Genomic DNA, 23314 nt, shown 5'->3' on the forward strand with positions numbered 1-23314 from the left:
GAGAATGCTCCCAGCAGAGCATTCAACTGCATATTTTGCTTTTGCACACAGGGAGGTGACCAGTGTTAAGTGTGTGACCATCACGTATCTTCCAGACAAGCAAATTTTTAATTCAACCAAATGAAAAGGTTTAATTATGCTAAGTGGAGGAGTGTGTAGCCATGATATTTTCTGAAAAATCCTTTCCTAAGGATTTTTTCTCCTGAGAAGCTGAGAGGCCTCAGGAACAAAATGTAACCAATGGTTATCTGCTGCTGTGGAATGCAACAGGTGCATCTGGGATTGGTCTCATGTGGTTGTTTCTAATTAATGGCCAATCACAGTCAGCTGGCTCAGACTCTCTGTCTGAGACACAAGCCTTTGTTATCATTCTTTCTTTTTCTATTCTTAGCCAGCCTTCTGATGAAATCCTTTCTTCTATTATTTTAGTATAGTTTTAATATAACACATATCATAAAATAATAAATCAAGCCTTCTGAAACATGGAGTCAGATCCTCGTCTCTTCCCTCATCCTCAGACCCCTGTGAACACCATCACAGGAGTGTCCACATAAGCCAAATTAATCTAGATGTTTTCAGAGCCTGATTCTCCCACCTCTGGTATCAAGTATGTTACACCTCCTATCTATGAGGACAACACACACTTTGGAGGGAGGATTATTGTTTCTGTGTTTTACCTGGTTTACCAAACGGTCTCCAGGGACCTGGCCTGGAGTCCTCACCGCCACGCCACGGGCCCCTGTCATCGTCTCTCCTGGAGAGCCTGTCATCGTCCGTGTTGCGCCAGGGTCCCCTGTCCTCATCCCGCCGGGCCATCCTGTCGTCATCCAGCCCGCGCCGGGGCCCTCTGTCATCATCCAGCCCGCGCCGGGGCCCCCTGTCATCATCTGCAGCCCGCCAGCTGCCCCTGTCATCATCCAGGGCACGCCTGGGGGGCCTGTCCTCATCCAGGGCCCGGCGGGGCGGCCGCTCGTCATCCAGCCCGCGCCGGGGCCCTCTGTCGTCATCTGCCGCGCGCCAGCTGCCTCTGTCATCGTCCAAGCCGCGCCGGGGAGGCCTGTCGTCATCCAGGGCACGTCTGGGTGGTCTGTCATCATCCAGGACACGTCTGGGGGGTCTGTCATCATCCAGGACACGTCTGGGGGGCCTGTCATCATCCAGGACACGTCTGGGGGCCCTGTCATCATCTGCAGCTCGCCAGCTTCCTCTGTCATCATCCAAACCACGCCGGGGCGGCCTGTCCTCGTCCAAGCCACGTCTGGGGGGCCTGTCCTCATCCCCTTCTCGCCTCGGGGGCCTGTCCTCGTCCCCTTCCCGTCTAGGTGGCCTGTCCTCTGCTGATTCTGGAGGACGCTCCTTGTCATCTGCAGGAGCACGCCTGGGCAGATCGTCCCCTCGCCGGGGCAGATCGTCCCCGCGGCGGAACGGTCGCTCATCGTCTCGTGGATCTCCTCGACGCCAGTCTCTGCAAAACCACAGGGAATGACTGAAAAGTGGAAGGTGACATCCAGGAAAGCTTTACATCAACAGCATCAAAACCCTCGGGCCCATTTCTGACTGCACCCTCTTGGTGAGTGGCTCCAGACACAAAGTGTGCAGTTTCAAAATGCACCTTTTAACGCCCTCCATTGCTATGGGAAAGCAGTAGGTCACTGTTCCTACAGCTTCAGTGAAGACTCAGCAGTTCATCATCTCCTTTCAAGCTACAGTTTGGACAGTCCCCTGTTGGTTATCTGCTGCAACACCACAGAGAAGAGGGCTGGCTTCTACACCAAGCCTAATTTGGCAAACTTGACCCAAGCTGAAAGAATCAATACAAAATAACCCCACAACCATCAATTAAGTATCCTTCTCTCCAAGCACATGCCAACCCCTACATACCATTAAGTCTACCGTCTACAAGATTTTAAACATACATTTAGACCATAAACCCTGTTTTTGTCACCACATTAATTTATTTCAGGAAACTAACATTCCTCAGCAATAAAAGAAAAAAAAAATAAACAAGAAATAGAACATCCCAGAAATGTACTGGTACCTGCTTCTTGGCAGAAGCAGAGAAGCAGCACTGGGGTTAAACCTCATGGATTAAAAAAAAATAAAACCCAAACCAAAACACAACAGAAAGAACATCCCAAGGTTTAGAAATCCACTATGCTACTAAAATGTAAACAAAAACTAGCAACGACTTGCTACAAAACAGCAGATGTAGGACTTGAAGAGGTGAGAACAGAGAGACAACAGTTTGTGACAACTCAAGAGTCTTGAGAATTTTGAGGAATTGCACACAGTGCATTTCCTGGGTTTGGAAGAATAAGAGAGAATGCAATTATCATTGATCTGTGAGGTAAAAACCAAGACACGGAGATTGTTAATTTCCATTTAGATTCAAATTAGATAATATTTCCCTTTGAAAAATCTGATTATTTTACCATAAAAGACATGTAGAAGAATGGTTGTAATGTTTATCAGATGAACAAGTATTTAATTCATTCAGATACTGTCTCAGGGTCTAGGATTTTTAAATCTAATTTTAAACTATTACTTTTAAACTACCTCTACTCTAATCCATCTCTAGAAAGTTGAATGAGAAATGACTAAGACAAGCTGCATCACTCTGTGTGGAAAAAACCAAATCCATTGAAGCATACAAATAAAATTAAACACTTCACAAAATCACAGAATGGTTTGGGTTGGAAGAGACCTTGAAGATCATCTCATTTTACACCCTACAATGTGCAGGGACACCTTCCACTATCCCAGGTCCTGTCCAACCTGGCCTGGAACATTTCCAGGAATGGGGCACCACAGCTTATGCAATATATTTGTACTGAAAGGCTTCATAAAACAGTTTGATCCAATTGTTAGATTCTGCAGTTCATGACAAAGTGGATCACTACCAAGAATGGCAACACAGCTTTTAAGGAAAGATGGAATTCTATTTTGTTTATAGAGATCATGCCCTTCTAAAACATTATAAGAAATTACTAGAGAGAGAAAGAGTCAATAAACTTGCTTCCAATGGAGTCAGAGCAAGCAGTAATGGATTTAAATGGCTGTATTGGAAATTAGGGTTAGACATTTACAAAAATCTATCTACCTACAAGGCTAATTAAGCAATAAAACATACTGCCAACTGGAATCAGCAGTGTTATCTCCATCAGCACAGGCTTTTAAGAACAACTAGATGTGCACCATCAGAAATATTTTTAGCTACAGTTCATCCTGATGTGAAGCAGAAAAACAGACAAATGTTAAAAAATCTTGTTTTCTACAACTGTATAAACAGTTTTCATTATTAGTGAGCATATCCAAAATAAATGTAAACAAGTGTGGATTTTTTTATATTTTTAAAGTTCAAACTACATTCATAATATTCTTCCTTCAGAAATCTATCCCTCCCTGTTCAATAAAGCTCTTCAGAACTTAGTTTAATTTCGGGCATGTGTTTTCTGCTCTGTGGCTTACTCTGGGACTTGCACAGTTACTATCAGTTTTCTAATTGGAAAATCTCTGTACAGGAACACTGTACTTGCTTGTCATCCTTCTCCATTCTGTATTTACAGAACTGACACCAATGTTTGAGTGGGAGAGAAGTTGTTAATTTAAAAAGGAATCCAAGGAAGGATATTCTTTATCACACACAGAAGGTGTCTGCTGGCCTTCACATATCTAAGCCAAATAAAACAGGAATGTTATCTGAACGTGGTTCCAAGATAAAACCTCTCTCTCATTCTGAGAGCCTTACAAAGCAACTTTTTAACAGAAGGTAACTTTCAGAGATGTAGAGGCATGAGATGCTACTCAGTTAGTGCAGCTTTAGCACCAAAATGGGAGCCTACATTGATCCAATGTAACTGGGGCTTGGTAAGCCCTGATTACCTCTCCACTGGTGCTCGACGCCATTCAGATTCTGGCTCCCCTCCTCTTCTCCAGGAGCTTTCTGACTCCCTGTCACCCCAACGAGATTCCTGCATGCCAAGAGAAATTAGGAACATTCTCTTTGAATGTTTAAAACAAAGATTTTCAACATATAATTCACTCTCAAGCGTGTTATGTCATTAAAAACTCACTTGTCACACTGCAGAACGCAGAATTGTCAGGAGTTTGAGTAACTAAAGTATGGTTTTAACTGACTTTATTGTTTCTGCTGCAGTTCAAACAAAAACATGGTTCCCCTTGTGCCACACACTTTACCAGCAGGGTAGGATATATGAAAATACACTAAAAAGTTTAAGAGAAGTGTATAAATTATTGAACAACAGCTACAGTCAGCCACAGCCACTACCTGTTGACACAAAAGAGATGTTCTAACAGTTTCACTTTTCCTGGGCCTTTATAAAACAGGAATGACCTTAAGTAATTATTTGCTTTTGTGCTTTCTGATCTCATCAGGAAATGTAACTGAATACACAGAAAGCTCTCTGTGGCAAGAACAATTTTGCTCCCAATTCCTCAGTGCACAGAAGAGGTGAGGTATTGGTGATTCACACAGATTGCAGGGCAGAGCAATAATCAATCTGTATTTTTTTAAATAAAGTTAAAATGTCTCTCTCCATTGCCAGACAAACCATTTAAATGGATTTTTATGCCTTAATTCCACCACACAAAACTACTTAGCTAAACCATCCAAAATACCTGATTTCACATAATCACACAACGTCTTTATAAGAAGGGCATTCCAGTTTTAAACCCCTCTTTGAAAAGTGCTTTTATTCATCAATATGGCTTAACCAAGATCTTGTATATCCACTACTTTGTCTCCTTAAATGCTTTTGAAATGGCCCCAAATAACAACGGTGAGCAAAGAATCCCAAAACTGCAAATGGAATTTCTGGAGTGGTACAGGTATCTCTCTCACAACCTGGGCCAGCTTTTCCATATAATCAAGTGCCCACAGATAGGAGACCTCTTATGTGAAAAATACCCATCATGATTATTTACTTGACAGACTGTCAAAACAATTTATATAAGCTGATAACTTATCTTCATAGTGTTCCTCAATGAAATATGTATTAAACAAAGAGAAAGGCTGTGGGGGATGAAATTTAAAACTAGTTCTATTGAAAGGTAAGTTCTGAAAAAGTGGGAGTGTAGAAGGCTTATGGTATTTAATTACATTCTTTTAAACCATTAAACATTTCCAAGTAACTTTTGTTGTTTAATTTCCTGTTGGGTTGGGGTAACAAGTTCTCCCAACCCAAGTTATATTTGTAAAGAGAAAGTTGCACACATATCTTGGTTTAATGTTATTGCATATTTCTTATAAAATACAAAACTGTGCTTTTATGTTTAATCTGGGGGGAATTTTCCTTCAATATCCACTTGAATTTCTGACTTTTGCATGAGTCACTGCACTTGCTTCCAATAGTTTTCCTTCTTTTTGTATTAAAGAAAACTTTGTCCAATATTCATTTTAGTCTTTATTAATTTAGTTTTTAAACAGCTTGGATATCTTAGTTTCTAAGTATTTTCTTTACTTTACTTTATTGCTAAACTAGAGATTCCAGATCCTGATGGTGAGCTGAAACTAAGTGACAGTAATTTAATTATTAATTTAGCCACTCACATTATAACTTAAGAAATAAATAAATAAACTAACCTATGACTTTGCAATGCTAACACCTTATTTCAAATAAACTACTGAAGAAGGAGCAGTCAGAAAGAAACAAACCTGCAGGAATTACCCACCTTCCTTGAAAATGGGTCATCCAGCCCTCTCCTCTCTTCCTCTCGGCGGCGCTCTCTTTCCTCTATCTCCATTTCTCTCTGCCGTTTTTTCTTCTCCAGCTCCTCCAGTTTCTTGACCCTCTCCTGGTACTCCCGCTGCTCCTGCTCGCGCTTCTCGCGCTCGATGCGCTCCTTCTCCTCACGCTCTGCACAGTTGCAAACACACAGAGAAATTGTTAACAACACAAATTCCATTACTTTGCTGCATCTACAGAAGGGTTCCACAACACAATCTCTCCCCTTGGACGCTATAAAAAATAAGCACTTAAAAATACAAGCATTTTGTATGATGTGTTTAGCTAACCACAGAGCCTGTTTTCTGCAAGTTGCCTAACTCAAAAGCAATAGGAAAAGATACATCCATTAATGACACATCTGGAACAACTAGCAAGAAAGAAGATGTTACAATACCTGTATGTTAACTCAATGTACAAACCACAACTGTAGCAACTAAAATATCAGCAACTACCTCAAACATGGTAGAGGATCCTTCCTGTGAACACATCAAACAAAAAAATCAGCTAACAGTCTCAGAAATTTGATATTCATGGCTGCTTCTGGTTTTGTATTTTTTTTTAAATACTGCATTGTGATGAACTCTGATACATAAAATCTTCAACCTCCAATTGACAAATAGGGCAGAAATTCATCCTGCAGTTTGCCAACCACTTCTTCTCCTCTAAAGCCCTGAAACAGGCTATTAGGGCTATCTGACACAACAATTCACAAGGAAAGGTGTGTGAGTCATTTACAATTTTGGAGTTCTTGATCTGATACCAATGTTCTTTAAGATGTGCACAAACAAGTCACCAGAACTCCAACTATAGGCCAAAATCAAAGACTCATTTTTTCATTAGATTAGACTCCCTTACTTTATCTCCTCCTTCACTCATGTCTAGGATCTAAAAAGCTTTGTCTTCCTTCTGTGCTGCACAGGTAAGCAAGGAAGGTGCAACAACTGGAATTTGAAAAGACTTCCTCCAAACTCATGAAACAGGAAAGCCAGACACTAGCTGTGTTACAAAATGGGAAGGCTCAAGGGTGGAAAGGATGAAGGGTTCTCAATCCCACCTTTAAGCAGCTGCTCCTCCCGTAGCCTTTGCTCCTCCTCCTCCTTCTCCCTGTAGTAAGTGATCCGTCTCTCCTCTTTGCGCTGCTTCTTGCGTTCCTCTAGACGGTTCCGCCGCTCCTCTGCCAACCGCTCCTGGAACTGCTTGAGTTTATCCTGAAATACCAACAAGACACCTCAGAACACCACACTCTAATGTCTGACAGCCAGGCAGTTACACAATTGTTAAATAAAGCTACACAGAAACTCAAAACAACTGCAACGTTACTTTTGTTCCACTGAAAAATGACCTGTTTGGCATGCCAAACTCTTCTGTATTTTGTATAAAAGAATATAGTCCAGTGTAGAAGAAAGAAACAATCAAATCATCATGTACAGTATTAGTCCTTTATCTGCTTTTTCAGAATGGAATTGCCTAAATAATAATTTATCTATACCTAAAACGTATTACCCAAATATTATTGCAAAGAATAATACGCAGTTACTAATTTATATCAACGTAACACCTCTTCTGCTTTTCTTTGGGTAAAGCCAGATTTTACTGCAACATACCCAAATACTCAAAGCTATAAACAGGCAGATACAGCTGCCTGCCTATATGACACCCAGTGATCCCTTACTAACACCTGTAATGAAATAAACAATTTAGCTTCTCTTTTATTTTCCATATTAGCTATTCCAGAAACTGTCAAAAATTTTAAGTGATACTACCTAGGAACAGGTGCAAGAAATTTAATTTAAAAGTCAAAGCAGAAAATAAGCAATTCCACAGTTCTGAACCATTTTAAATACTAATTTGTTTCTACTTTGATGAAGAATCAGTTTTAGTTCTCACTTTAAGGGTGTACTTTGTTAGCAATGCCACATCTCACGTACCTCATACACTGTTCGTCGTGATGCCTTGAGCCTGGCTTCAAATAAATCTCTATCCTCCAACATCCTGGAGAGTCTGCTCTTGTGCTCAAGGGCTTTCTCACGCTCCAGCTGCAGGGTGGTGATCTGAAAACAGAAAATATACAAAGTATAACTTCACTATACATTTGGATTCAATCTACCCCAGCCACTAGAAAGTGAAATTTTTCTCTTCCCCTTTCAAAGCAAAGACAGAAGAAATTACTGTCCACTAAAACAGTGAAAGCACAAAGCTAACAATTCTGTGAATTTGTGTAAAGATTTTAATCTTTCTTTCTTTTTTGGAAAAAGAAAACAGTGCAAACCCCACTATTTTTCATGCATTGCTAATGCACTTTATCAACTGAACAAAAAATTCTTACCCTTTCTTCTTCCTGTTGCTCCCACAGCTCCATATCATGCACTCTCTGTTCCTCATAGGCAGTCTTTATTAAAGGAATTTCTTCCAAGCGCTTCGCTCTTTCAAAGTAGTCAATCTGAGTAAAGGTAACACATCTTTAGTGTGACACAGTGCACACATAAACCCCTGACTTCTGGAGACTTCTCCAATATAGCTGATATATTATGGCAAAATAGCAACAACCACACTGGACCATCTAAGGTCAGCCTAACCAAGAACCTCCCTCTGCCACTGGCAACTAACAAAGTGTACTCCCAGGCAAGGATGCACGAATGGAGACAGGCACATCATAATTCTCTCTCAGCATCATCCATTTTCAGCTCCCAGCATTTTCTGTGTTGAAAGTATTTTTATATTTTAAACAGTGGATTTCCTCTCTTGTCCTGAGCTCAAAGCTTTTCATATACAACAATGGACTTTGGAAAGAACTCCTGCATGTCTGTGGCTCACAGCATGAAGATCAAACTTCTACCTACAAACAGCTCTGAACACTGCTCCTGCTGGCTTCATTTGATGCTTCTCACTCCACTACCCCTTGCAGGCAGTGCAAGAACAATTGCTCCCACCAGTAGCTCTTACAACAGGTACACTCTTACAGACTGGCACCACATCCTCTCTCTAGAAATCTGTCAGACAGAGGGGTACTATTTTACAAAGACAATTCCCTCACAGAAGTTAATTTGCATCATTGATAATTCTTGTTGGCCTCTTGTCAGACTTTCAGTTCAGCCACATCCTTTTAGACATAAAGAGACCAGAACTGCAGACACTGCTCAAAATGCAGAAGAACCAAGTTCTCACTGCTAGCAAAGAATGGAAAGCCAAAGACTGAGGAATTCTTTCCCCAGTTTTCCCTATATAAAGTTTTAAATCTATCTAACCAGAATATAATTCAAAGACTTCCTTTTGTCACGCTACTAAGTTGGGGTTTTTTGTGAAGAGCTTTGGAATAAGCTTTTTTTTGAAATCAACTTAGTTGCACCCATCAGATCAGCCTTAGTCATATATTTGCTTTGACAGCTTCAGAGAACCAGTAAGAGGAAGCCCTTGCTAACATTCCTTTTACAGAAGCTGTGCTGACTTTCTCAGGTAGATCGTATTCACTCAAGTGACCACTAATTCCACTGGTAATGTATTTTCTGCTCTTCTGTCCAGTGCAGGGAACAGCTTTACAGACCTGCAGTGTCAAAGGTCCTCACTGGAACCTTTTTAACTAACCTTCCACTTTCTACTAGCCATTTCTCTTCAAACCAATGTTAAGTGACCCAAGTCACCAACTGTACCACAGAACCCTGTTTCATTCCTGAATAGAGCAGGAAGCCCTGGCTGAGTTTCACCTTGCCCAGGTCATCTGTTTCTCTTTATTACTACACATTTCTCACACTTTTATAGCTACCCACGTTTCAGACAGATCCTTTTCTATCATCTAGGAGGGCTCTAGCAGTGGAGTTTCTTTCAGTGAGGACTAACACCGTTAATTCATTTCGCTTCTCCGTCACGGCCTCTCCTCTGAACATTTAATCTGTTCTGAACATTTTTTAATTACAAGTCTTCCCAACTAAGACTCAGTTCACATCCAGCTTAAGGGTCCTTGTTCAAATTAACTCCATTAATCAGAACATTAAATTTTGCACTGAAATCAGAGACCCAACTGGTATATAATACATTTACCTTTCTTTAGTTTCAAACATTTCCAACACCACTATTATATATATATATGTGTGTGTGTATGCACATATATGTATCAACACAGATCACATTCACTAAAAAATTTTATGGACATTTTTACCCTTCCTACTTTGTACCTTTTTCTCCTGATTTTTCAGTCGTTCCTGAAGTTCCTTCTTTTCTTTTTCCAGTTGTTCCACTTGTTTAGCCATAATAAAGTCAGGATCCAATTCTTCAAGATCCTACAACCAAGTAAAGTTATCAATACAAAAAGGAGACAAAACTCCCACAAAAGGTAGTCTTTATTCCCCCAAGTAAAAAGGGGTCCCATCCAAACCCAGAACTAAAGTTAATTGTCTCATTTTTAAGAGAGACTACAAGACCAGTTGCAGTACAAACCTATGAAGCTCAGGCAGCCCAGCAATGTAACACTGAAATAACAAAATAACTCCCCACTGCAACAATAAATCCCCTACCTCAATATCAATATCTTTAAATGCTTTGGCTCCCAGTTCAGTCTTCTTGATCTGCTCCAAGCGCTCCCGAACAGTTTTCTTTTTGATCTGCTCATGCTCCTGCAGGATCCTCTCCTTCTCCCTCTCCTTTGCCTCCTGGCGCAGCCTCTCCTCCTCAGCTTTCCTCACTTTCTGCAGTTCTGCTTCTCTTTGCTCCAGCTCCTCCTTTTCTCGCTGGATGTTCAAACTTTCCAGGCGCTCCTTTCTCTCCTCTATGGTCTGACGGCGTGCAAGGATACGCTGGTGCTCCTTCCTGGAATTTTTTAGGAAGGCAGTGACTGCCAGCTGATGCTGTTCTTCCTTCTCTTGCTGGATTGAAATTGAGAATAAGACAAGGATGTAAACAATCCCTCTTCAAAAAGGCAGTAAGCAAAACAAGTGCTTCTCAAGGAAAAATGCAAAGTTAATTAATTCTATCCTCCCAACTTGCCAACTGAATGGAAGTACAGCTGTAGTGGTAAATCTAACCACTCATCCAAGTGGCATCCAAGGCAGTGCCAACTGCCCAGAATCAAGTGCACATGGAGAAAGTTGTCTGTAAAACACAATATTCTGCAACATAGCTTGGGTACGACAGTTTCATTTTTCCTGTCCAAAAATATTGTACACCCAGATGTCATTGATATTGAAATCTCTGACTGGAATGAGTGCGTGGGCCAATCTTGTTTGTCTCTGTATGTGTTTACAAGCATATCACCACAAAAGCTGTTCTTTTAAATTTTGTTATTTTCCAAACACACCAACAGAAGAAAAATGTATCCTAATTAACACATAACACTATTTGTGAGATGATAAAAAAGTAAGTCGACAACTTAAACATTGTATTTAAAAGCATTTTCATTACCTTATAAAAAACACTAGGATTCTAGACACTAGGACACAGACTGCTCTTTAAGCAGCCTTCCCACCCCCCAGCATTGCCCAGAGCACCCCCACAGTTCTTTGTGGACATTCATGCTGTACACACAAGGAGGTGTCACTGTGCCTGCTCAGGGAGCTGCCCATTTCCATGAGTCCAGCCAAACAGTGCAGCCCAAATCAGCTCCCACACTCCCCTAGCCGTGCTACTCCTGAAATGTGAGCACCCACAGGGATATTTTTAGTAACCTGTCACTTCTAGGGCACTCAGCGAAAACACTGAAACATCCATACTTTGCTGCAGATCTGAATGCATTGAAAGCTAAATGGAGGGGCCAGAAACACCAAAGTAAAAAGCTTTAGACAAATCTAATGGTTTTGTGAATTATTAGAAACGTGACAAATCAAAAGCTTTTAAGCAACTGACAAAAATGGAAGGTTTTGACCTGAATAGTGAAGGAAAAAAGGATATCAACTTGTTCTGCAGCTTCTCTAACCACACAGATTGATATTAACCTTGATACTGTTCTCCAATTATACAAGTGTAATGACCACTAATGGGTTAAATGAGGAGGATTTATGTCTTATTCAGCTACTAACTCTACTAAGATGTCAAGTGCAAGACTAACTGCCATGTCTATCAATGGATATATAGTTAAAGCATGTTTTTTCTTTCAAAATAACAATCTAATACTCATCACAAATCAAATATTTTTAAGGGAAAACCTATATAAAAATATTTTTATCTTAAACACTAATGTATGGTTAAGCTAACATAAAACAAAGTGAGCATTGGGTGCCGTGATACAGTTCTATGCTCTGCATTTAGATTTTAAGAATATTACTTAGTATTTCAATCTGTAGAGAATCTAACATAGACATGTTGTTACCAGCCTTTTTTGCCTATGCAACAAATATCTAAAGCATCAGCTATGAAATCTTTCATAAACCTGAAACAAATGAAAAAATTATCAGTGTTCTAGTGAAAGAAGTGAAGGTTTAATTTGCCATGAAGAAAGCATGCTGGAAATTTGAGACTGATTTACACCTCGTTGTTACAGAGCTCTGGAAAACCTGAAATATGAGTCTGACCTTGAAGCCAAGAGCCCCAGGGAGGAGGAAAAGAAGTGACAAAGACAGGTCAGTTCTTAAGCTGTGGGATGTTTTTGTTCTATAAAGCTGCATTCCAGGTTTTTCAAAACAGCAGTTTCTCCAGGAAGAATAAATGAAGCAGGCTCTTGGATTTTCAAAAATGCATACAAAACTTTAAACAAATCCTAGCTCTGTAGGCTCACATATGGGACAGTTATTATTTGTTATATCCTAGACCTGGTATTTGCAAGACTGGAAACTTTAAATTCAGGCCTCTTGTGTACATATTGTCATATTTTGGTTATGACCAGAAACTAACTAGCTGAGTGCTTTTAAGAATGACTTCTTTAAAAGCACAAAAAACTGATTACCACTAAGCTGAAAAAAAGGAAAGTAAAATGTCTAATCTGAGAAAACACATTCATTAAAATATAAGCTTTGTCAACATTCTCCTAAGACTTTAAACGACTTACCATTAAGTGAGGAGGCTTAATGACTGCAAGAGCCTTAGCCAGAGCTGAGGACATGGCAGTCAGCTGGTTTCTGATCTGCTCAGAAGGCATGCTCTGCAGCTGAGGGCCCAGGGGAGCATCCTCTCTAGTACAGTAATTCAAATCTGAACCAAAACTCAGTGTCCGGGTTGTGTGATCAAGGCGAACCTTTGTAAAAACAGAAAAAAAAGGAAGAAAAAGGACTGGATTTTTTATTGAACAATTCCTCTGTTGCTCTGCCTATGACCACCATGAGTCAAGAGAGGCTCTAAGCAGAAATAACTTAAAAAAATTAGTAGGAGAAAAATAGCGCTGTCAATGAAGGTTAATTTCTATGATTTAGAAAAAAAAAAACCCTAACAACAACAAAACCAGAATCACTGGAAGAGGCTGAACTTTCAATGACTCAATGAAAGGAGCACTGAAAGACAAATCACTCTTGTCTCTTCCTCCACATTGTCAAGCAGTTCCTTTTTATCACATGCAATACACATGACCCCAGACATGACTGACAGTCTTTGTACAGCCCTCACCTGTAGGTCACAATGCCTGGCCGCATCCACGATACAACGCTCCAGCTGGAAAGCATCCACAAAGGGAACCAGGGTGCACAGACGAGCAAACTCAATGCTTTGATAAATCTGGGCCACCTGAATGTGAACAGAAACATCATGTATTTTTCCTCAATAAAAAGAAATCAGAAGTAGAAGTTGTTGTAGAGGCCTTAAAGTTAACTCGCTTAATTGTCAATAAATGAATGTATACATATGAATGCAGTTGCAAATACTGTTTGAGGATTCTATTTCTGTATTGTATTCAGATTAAACTCCATTCTTGAATGGCTGCTTTGTATGAAGGAGACTGGCAGCAGTAACTACATCCAGCTATGCTGCTAATTAGCCTTCAACTATTTCTTTAGCACACCAGAAATAACACTGCTCATCACTGGCAACGAAAGCAGGTCAATGAAATGTGCATTTTATAAAAAAAAACTTAGATACAAATACAATTAAAGAAAAAAAAGAAACTAAAAACCAAAGTGAAAAACTTCCCTCCCTGACCTTACTCCAAAGAGAAGTAATGATGAAAGTCTAGAGAAGAAACTACACCACTGTACCCCACTATCAAGTATATCTACTATAGCTGTATTTAAATTATGCACCAACTGAAGATATGGGTTATATATTAGAAAAATGTATTTGAAAATCAGTCTTCTATTTGATAGAAGGAAAAATTATTTCAGCATTAAAGTTTTCAACTTAATCTTCCTCCAAAGCATATTCTATCTAGCTTATGTATATTAGGAACATACACTATCTTTACTCATACCTGCTGCAGAAGGCGAAGGATGGTGTTGTTTTGCAGGTGAGGAATGTACAGCTGCAGCTCAGGTTCCTTCTCAGCTTGGTCCTTCACCCAGTTCAGAACCTATCAAAAGTCTGAAAAGTTACTCTATCTGCACTGACCTGTACAAACTTCACCATTAAAGTAACATTTCTGGTTTACACTCTTAAAACAAGAGCACTTCTGTCCAGATACTGTTTTACTGAAGTGCATCCTTTGATCAGAACACTTACAGTTACAAAGGAGAGCTGACAGTTTTTGTATGAAGGCGACTGACAGTACTGGCAACATTTACCACACTGCTAATTTACCTTCAAGTTCTTTTTAGCACCTCAAATATCTTTGTTCCCACTATCAAAGAAAAAGAACATGATGTGCTACATCAACTGCAGAATTTACACTAATCTAATCAACAGCTCTCACATTATTCTACCTCCCAACACTCTACCTTTTAATAGTAAAACCAGTCATTGGTTCATCTTTCCACTTAGCACACAACCCACTTGCCAGCATATGCCCACGTGTGCACACAGTATTCTTATTTTGAACCTTTAAACAAAATTAACTCAGTATCATCTCCACCAACAAAACCTTCTGACACATTCCCAAAACTCTGCACCTTCATGGAGCCCTCTGAATAGCACCCAAAAGACCTGAGTGAATTTTCATTCTATTTCAGTAACCTGTGCACATGCCATGCACATGTCATGGTAATGGAACTTCACCAAATCAAGGCTACTATTGAAAAACCAGGCAATAGAAAAAGGTGGTTGATATTTACCACAAATCAATACTGAAATAACAGACTATTAGTCAAGACCAATTACTACACACACAGAGCTACAAAAACCTTACCTTGCTGACACGGGCACTCAACTTGAGGGGGTGAAAGTCTACTTCAAGCCAATTGTAAAGTTCTTTCACTTCTGGGACAACATATTGCACTACATTGAACCTGACCTACAGTCAACAAAAAAAATCCAAAGATCCCAACATAAATACAGTATTAACCAATAGTTAATGCTTTAAGAATTTCATATTCAACAAGTTAAACAGGAAACAGATGTGGTTTTTAGTACAGGAAACTAGGTATTTTTCATTACATTCTTAACTGCAGTGACAGTAATTCTACACTACATCAATTAAATGTAGTTAAAAATGGGAAAGTAGACAAAAAACAAGCAATCTAAACAGACTAGAGTGCCATCCTCAGCCATTTCTAAGACGCAAGCCTACTACACAAACACAGGCCCACATCCAAACTAAAACCACACATCTCTGTTCATTATTAAATTTCTGAAGCCTTAAATTGTGGGTTTGAGGCAGACTGGAGAGGTGCTGCAAGACGAATAAATTCAAATTGTAAAATGAGCTTTGAACCTAAATTTTAGATATGAGCGCGAATGACTGCAAGAAATCCAAACATTCTCTGAAAATACCCATTACTTAATGTCTAATTTGTTTATGAGCATTGGGGGAGGTCTGAAAAAAGATAAATCTAACATCCCTTCAAATTAAACACAAGGAAGTTTTCATAATCACTTAGATCCAACATTTGACATCTGGCCTGTGCTTATCCAAAATACATTTAAAACAGAAAAATAAGCACTTGGTTCAGTTAATTACACACTTCAGAGTTGGAAAAAAACTCCAAAGTTCTAGATCACAACATGTTTCAGACCCCTCAGTGTTTCTAATCACTATTTAAAGACTCCACTGAATTGCACACAAGTGTTCATTACCACTGCCATTTCCAAACACTCCTTGTGAATCTGCAATTAAGTTCCAATTACCCACACAGCTGTTTTAGCTATAAAATTGCTGTCCCACAGCTAAGCAGAGTGCTCTAGAAGGAGCAGGACTCAGCACTAAGAAGCTGCTGAGCTGAGCCCTAGTGCCCACCATGTCATTGATGAGGCTGGCCCGGGTAGGGGGCGCCTGCAGCCCCAGCAGGGTGGCCAGGCGCCGCTGCTTCTCCACGATGATTCCATCCATGTCCAGGAGACGAGCAATGTCAGTTCTCTCTGGAGTTATTGGAATGGACAGCGTTGCCAGAAGGACTCGAGTGGACATCCTGGTGAAAAAGCAGAAGTGCAAGAGAACACTTAGTAATTCCTGTTCATGTATGTACCAGGTCAAGAGAGGAATGGGGAGCATCCATGATGCAAAACTGTGTAAAAACACCAGAAATAACAGAGGAGACACCAACTACAGCATGAGAGGAAACAGTGAAATCTTGTGAGGAAAATACCACCACTCAAAAGAGAAAAAGAAAACAAACCCCCAGATATTTATTGACTTGCATATCTTCTCAGTAAAGAGAAGGAAGCTTAACTAAGGTGATGCTAATGTTCAAAATACTTACACTGCAGCTTTGTAAAACATCCTCCTTGCTCTAGCTTTCTTTTGAGGCAATTAGTACTGGCAAATTTAGGCAGAGCTGCTCATAGCCATACACGTCATCTGCTTCTTTTGGGTACAATCTAGTTTATTTTTGAACCTAGGGGGTTAAAAGTAGATTCTAAGATCACAGCAAGTATCTTTCCCCACCTCTGCATCTCCTCTTGTGTGAGATTCTTTCGCATTTCTCTTGATAAGTGATAAAGGCGGTGAAGGGTGGATGCGTGAAAAAGAGCATTTCCTGATTTCCAGAAGACAGTTGAAACTTTGTGGTAGTAATTTGCCATCAGCTGTGGTTTGGGTGGCTTCTTAGACAATGCAAATAGTCCATGAATATCTTCCACTGCTTTGAAAGCTTCCTAAAAAATCCCAAAACAACCAAAGACACCATTGTTAGGAAGTTTTTTGCAACATCATAAAAAAGGAAAAATGTAAATTTATTATAGGTTATAAGACTATAAAATATTTAATACTACTGAAAGCTGTGATCTTCAGTTTTGTCAGCTACATGAAATTAAATACTTTTTTCTTAATAAATTATTTGGACATACTCACTTTAACTATCTGCTTAGAAGTTGGTATTTTTGAAAACTTGTTTCATTCCAATTTTCAAGCTACAAACCAAGGTGGGTAGGGAGCCAAACAAAAAATCTCTCAAAGTTCTACCATCAAAGCTTGGTTTGAAATGCTGTGCAGGAACACCAGACTAAGCACTCAATATTCTAGAGATTAAAACTTTATTCTTCAGCTCTTATCCTCTCTTCATCTTGCTGCGTGTACCATGAGACAAGAACAGCTTGGGGAAAATTCTGGCAAGGCTGCAGACCAAGCGTGACGGGGAGCCCTGCTGCATACCTGCCACAGCTCCATGCTGATAGCACTGTCCAGCTGCACCAGCCTGGTCTCCAGGTGCATGGACTGGCTGTCAGGGTTGTTGAGGTTGATGGCTGTGCTTTGGTTGTGGTGCCGCTGGATCTGCCCCAGGTGCATGCGCAGGTTATCGCAGAGCTTGCGGAACTCCGCTTTCCGCGTGTACTGCAGGCAGAACTTGAAAGCTGCAAAAAGGAATGATGGAAATGGAAAATGTTCACTAATGGTGACTTCACGGGTACTTCTAAATGGGATTCAAGTATGTAAATCAGTACACTTAAAAAATCTTCATTTGCAGTCAAAAGACATCTCAAAGATGATACAATCTGTCACACATAATGAGTAAGTGACAATGCAGCGCATTTTCATCTTGACCTCAAAAGATGAAGATGTTTCCACATAATTAAGATTAAAGAGCAAAGGGAATACTTTAAGTCTCTTTAAAAATGTTCTAATTTATGTAGTGATTCCAGTTTTTAGTCTGAACTAAGAGCACACAAAATCCTGTGAATGGCATGAATTCAGGTTTTGGCTTTATAAAATGTGGGGGAAAAATTCTCAAGTCATCTAAAGATGGTAACGTCAAACGAAGCTTTCAAATGACTGGACACGACACAGACAAAAACCCTGTCATTAATCCCATAATTCTCAAACACCAGTCCTTGTTCTGGCTTCCAGAGATAAGCACAACACAAGTGTAGGAAAGACGTCAAGAAGAGGGGATGGACTGTAGAGGGGGATCAAGACCACCCAAAACCCTGGAAGCCCTCCAACCCATTTCCAGAAAGGTCCAGAAGAACAGATGGAACAGGAGAACGGATTTGCATAACAAGTGAGAAATTAATCTATAAAAAGGTCAAGCCCAGGTGTGTGTACACCCCAGGACACCCCCATCAGCTGGATCAACACTGAGGACTGGTGACTTCTCTCTTTTACCCTCCCATTCTTTCTCTCTAACCCTCTCTTTAATTCAACCCTCTCTTCTTCCACCCTATCCCTTTACCCAAAACCCACTTATGTGGGTTATACTGGGACTAACACACCAATTTTCAAGCCAAGGGTGTCATTCACTACTAAAACTATGTAAGCTTTCAAGGACCCTCTGATTCTTGTTGTTCCTTTTGACCACATGCATCTACAAATCTTGATGTTCCCCTCCCCTTCAGGGGGACACACCACATCATTACAGTTCAAGTTTCCATCTTTTGCACCTACCTTGCTGTGCAATGTCATGGTACAGGCGTTCTACTCGAGAATTATTTCGGAGAAGATCCAAACACTGCCTGTAGGACTCCCACAGAAATTTAACCCAGGGTGTCAAAAGCAGGCGGTCAGTACGATCCTGAGTGTCTTCTCCACTCACAGCACTCAAAAGAACACTTCAGTCAGGGCAGTGGGGTAAGGAAAGAGAAAAAAGAGAAATGGTTTATTCCCTATAATTCTTTCTCATCAGCTTTTCTTACCAGGTTCTAAGATGAGTCTGGAAAAATCTGAACAGCTAATTGCTGCTGAAGGTCTATTGCTTATTTTCAAACTGGTCCCTCAGACTGCTCTCTTTTCTTTTAAAGGACATAGATAATTATTTCAAAGTTTTAAGTTTCAAACTTTGGCCACTGCATATATGACTGACGTGTCCAAGCTCCAGAGGTAAGACATCAGAAGCTTGTATCCTTCAAAGGAAACTAACTCCAGGACCTTCACCTTCCCTTTCCTAGCAGGGAGCTGTGTCCTGTACCTCTGTTAGAGTCAAGTATCAGTGCCAATGCAGACACTTTAGTACTTGCTGACACTTCCCTTTTAGTCACCAGCACTGCTGCCAGAGTTCACTTCATATTGACATGTGACACAAATGCTGTGTTATGATCTGCACACATCAGAAACCAGAATACTCACATTAGCATTTCAAATCCTTTACAAATTCTGACATGAAAAAGATGATTAAATACATCAGAAGTAATACAATAATCTTGCATTTAGAGCTTCCCTCACCACAGGAATATAAGGCAGGGGAAAGCATTCCCAAGACACTGAGACCAATTCAGTGCTATGTCTCATATGCTCCCTTTCTGCTAAACAATCCATTCAACATGTTTAACTCACAAAAAAACATCTTCCCTAAGCCTTCATTTTGAAAATTCTTTTTGAACTGTTTTTAATATAAAATCTCAACTCTTGTATCTTTTCTACTACACCATTTGCAGCTCTAATTGTCATCCTTGGGTACTACATAAACTATTGAACATGACACATCACCAGTGCTTTCTCTAACAGATCAAGAGGTGAATCCAGCAAAAAAGCATGAGAAGTCTAGAAAACAGGACCTAAAAAACACTAAGGAAACTGTGCTTGTTTAGAGGAGAAGTGTGATTGAAAAGATCCATTCTCTAGTCCTCTGTTATAGAAAGGAGAACAAGGAAAAGAGAGGTCAGTAAATCTTCACTGTTTAACTATTAGTGGATTCCTCTATAACAATTTCAGGCACTGAAATAACATGAATGGCACTGCCCCCTATTGAAGACACGTCTGTCACCTTCTCTTTTTTGCAACCAACTTCTACTAGAGAGTTTTGCTGTTAACATGTAATACAGAGCAGGTTTTTGAGTATTATTTGACTACTACAACTCTATTCCTATGCAAGACAAATATTCAGTCATTTCTTCCAATTTTTTATCATTTCTATCACCATTCTATCACCATTACCTATCCTATTAATTCTCTCTTGACTGTACATATAATGTTCTTTCTTCTATTACCTCATCACTTAACCAAGCAAGTATAAAGTAACACTTCCTTTTGTTTGTAGGTGCACAATGTGGAGAGAAGAAATGGAGGCTATCACACACAAGAATTACATTGGTCTGATATAATTAACAGCATTTCTACATCAACTAGTAATGATCAGTTTACCATAATAAACTCTCCAAAACCACTACAGATGCAGATCTGAGCAGACACTGGAAAGTGGTGACCCAACTCCCAGAACCATTCCCACTGCACCTAGATTTTCTACTTCTTACTGCTTACTTTCTTTACTCAGGTTTTTATTCAATGTAGAATTGCTGCCTTTATCCCTATCTTTAAAACCTCTAGAACACCACTAGTATTCCATTTCAAGTCTACCACATTTCTATCTCAGCTCTGCAAATGAAATTAGGGATACTTTCTGTGAATTGCTACATTTTAAAGACAGGCTGCACACCTTTCTGGAGTCTGAATGTTATCCAAGTCTTCTATGTCCAGTACCATCTGCTGGGATTCTTCCTTAGCTGCTTCTGTTTTTTCTTCAGCTAATTTTAAATAGGCTCGAACAACATCCTCCAAGGATTTGATGTTAACCTACACCAAAGGCAAAAAAATGGGAAGATGTTTCCACCCACAACAGGCAACATATCTTTTAAAATGTAACTGCTACAAACCCAAGAACATCTAAAAAGCAGATTAATCCTAATTCAGGACAAATCAGTTACTTTTAGATTCTATCAGCTGACAGATACCACGCTTGCTATAAATACACACAATAAAAACTCAAAAGCCATACCTGCTGGCAAATATTCTTGTACTGGTACAATCCTTCTTTTGCCAGGTGGCTCTTGCGCAGATCCACGCAGAGCTCCAGGTACTTCAGCATAATTGGCTCGTGGATTTTCTGCCATGTTCGGTGTTTCTTACTTTTCATAACATCATAGAGAACATCAAGGGCAGGCTGCTTTTTGCCAACCTCAAGAAATTCTGAAAGTAAAATCCCAGTTAGCAAAAACTTGCACACCAGAAGATCCATTTTTTTATGCTTAACACAGGAAACATTCAGTATTTAATTAACTCTACCCAGAGTGTATTGATGGTTTGATTTAGTTGGCCAGATCAAAAATGTTGGCAACTCAGTGCCAGTCGTTCAATGACATAACTGGCAAACAAATGTTGACCAGGAAATTTACATGGGAATTTCAGGACAGCAGAGATGTCTCTCCATGCATCCAGGCATGACTGAGCACTTCATACACATGAATGTGTATAAATGCACACATCCAGTTTTAACCATCCTGGTTTCAGCAAGGACAAGGAATACCCACCAGGAGGCTTGGGGATACAGCACCTACCAAGGGCATTTAGCAAGGTATAAAACATACCACAAATGTGACTGAATGTACTGCTCTCAGGTGAGGGAGGGAGAAAGGAAGGAGAGGAAGGAAAAAAACTTCACTCAGCAAAGTTGTTCATTTGTTGTTTTAAACTCCTGAATGGTTTAGCACTTCAGTTTACAGAAGTTACATTAAAAGCTGCTGCAGTTTAGTTGAAGGGTCAGACAGTTTTTAGATCAGCCTTGCTGCTGAAACCAGTGCTCCATTTATTCCTTCCTAGGCAGCTGCTGTTATTAACAGGAGCTCTCAGCATCACAGCAACTCCCACCTCTGATAGCCCACACATTCTGCCTTGCACAAAACACAGCAAACCACCCACTGGAAACACTGAGGCAGCGACCCACATGCACACAGCCCCTACTCTGAATGAACTCTGCACTGCAGAACAGCACGAGAAATGAACACACAGAATGGGAAGCAAACAGGTTTAAAAGATAAGGGAGGTCAAGTACAGCCAGTAGGAAACATGCCTGTTCTTAAAGGCTGAGGGGTGGAGTCAGTACTGCCATGAAGTGCCTTGGAAAGCACTCATTCCTAAAGAAATAATGGCAGAAACTGTTAAAGTAGGGGCCTGCTCCAGGGGCTCAGACATCACAGAGCTTCCTCCAAGTTCTGGAATCTCAAATTTGACATTAAACATGGCAAAAGGTTTAGACTGAAAGCAGCAGAGTGGTTTTAATTTAAGGACCACAACAGCTCATATTCATGGATCAGTTTATGCAAATAATGAGCTGGCAGAAGATGAGCAAGCTCCTTTCTAGAGAAAGCACCGTGATACAACTGAAGATAATCAAAGTTACCGTGTGGCAGTACCCAGCAGAACTTTACTCACCAGGGGAATTTTAATAAAGCTACCCTCCATCCCATAATTTACACTGCTCTTCTATCTCAGAGCTGCTTTTGAGACAATTACTGTTGAGCTTTACACTTTATTTATGAAAATAAACTTGAAAGGCAAGTTTGATCCTGCAACAATGCCAGGGCACTCCAAGCACAGTGCTCAGTGGTCAATAACCAACTAGACAAAGCACAAAATTAATTTATGTTGTTTTGAAACTTTTAATTAACTCTGGCCAAGCAGGTTCTTACAAGTAAGTCAAATAATTAAGGCTAATTTAAGAGACACTTCAGTAAAAGCACAAAATGAACCTGAAGAACCAATTACAGCACACAATGCCAAGCTCTGCAGTAGGAACTGTAAGTTATGGAAATTCAGGTCTGTAACATATAAACTGTAAAGCTGAGTCCCTAAGTAGCTGTAAGAGTTACCTTCTACTAGTTTTGTTCTTTTATACTACTTAAAATGCTAACAGGTATCCAGAGTTGTAACTGAAGCTGAGTGGTCAAGAACCAGCTGATACACATCAACAACTCACCTACTGCTGCTAACCCAAAATCCTGAATTAAACTCCGTTTTCAATCTGAGAAAACATGTCACTACAAGAGGTGACAAAGATGTTAAGTGCTTTACAGTATCTCTAACAGTGAGCAGGCTTAGTATCTGCAACAATAAAACACTCCTTAAAGTTGCATTACATCCCTGAGTACAAAGCAATGCCAAATATAACAATAGCGGAGGGTTGGCCTTGACCTACATTTATCAATTATAAAAACACTTTTCTTACATATCTGTATACACTTAAACTCCTTCATGCTCTTCGTATTTCCAAACATCACCTCTGAATGTTGAAGTCACTGAGAACATGAAGTGCTTCTAATGCTCACTTGAGCCTTACTTATAAAACACACACTGAAACTCTGGAAACTGCACTGAATGTCCCCATTAAAAATGCCAGTTTAACATTAAACTGCTTCCTGCAACACAC

The 23314-nt window shown here is 40.0% G+C and overlaps 1 protein-coding gene and 1 non-coding gene across 2 annotated transcripts in view; both read right to left on the reverse strand.

Annotated features, from left to right (window-relative positions):
- Positions 1–23314, reverse strand: part of EIF3A (eukaryotic translation initiation factor 3 subunit A) — a 29100-nt gene that overhangs the window by 4293 nt on the left and 1493 nt on the right. Inside the window, exons 2-19 of the mRNA XM_036385531.2 lie at positions 20888–21078; positions 20549–20685; positions 18565–18728; positions 17335–17534; positions 16630–16838; positions 15982–16153; positions 14935–15039; positions 14065–14163; positions 13269–13385; positions 12718–12903; positions 10256–10603; positions 9917–10021; positions 8074–8187; positions 7676–7798; positions 6802–6955; positions 5692–5876; positions 3883–3971; positions 678–1465 (exon numbers count right to left, since the gene is read on the reverse strand). Of these exons, the coding sequence (XP_036241424.1) occupies positions 678–1465; positions 3883–3971; positions 5692–5876; positions 6802–6955; positions 7676–7798; positions 8074–8187; positions 9917–10021; positions 10256–10603; positions 12718–12903; positions 13269–13385; positions 14065–14163; positions 14935–15039; positions 15982–16153; positions 16630–16838; positions 17335–17534; positions 18565–18728; positions 20549–20685; positions 20888–21078 (3486 nt within the window). The remainder of the gene's footprint in view (positions 1–677; positions 1466–3882; positions 3972–5691; positions 5877–6801; positions 6956–7675; positions 7799–8073; positions 8188–9916; positions 10022–10255; positions 10604–12717; positions 12904–13268; positions 13386–14064; positions 14164–14934; positions 15040–15981; positions 16154–16629; positions 16839–17334; positions 17535–18564; positions 18729–20548; positions 20686–20887; positions 21079–23314) is intronic.
- Positions 13581–13713, reverse strand: LOC118688606 (small nucleolar RNA SNORA19). The gene has a single exon (XR_004980488.1). It is a non-coding gene; the product is annotated as a small nucleolar RNA SNORA19 (small nucleolar RNA).

Source organism: Molothrus ater, chromosome 8, assembly GCF_012460135.2.
Source record: "Molothrus ater isolate BHLD 08-10-18 breed brown headed cowbird chromosome 8, BPBGC_Mater_1.1, whole genome shotgun sequence".
NCBI classification, from domain to species: Eukaryota; Metazoa; Chordata; class Aves; order Passeriformes; family Icteridae; genus Molothrus; species Molothrus ater.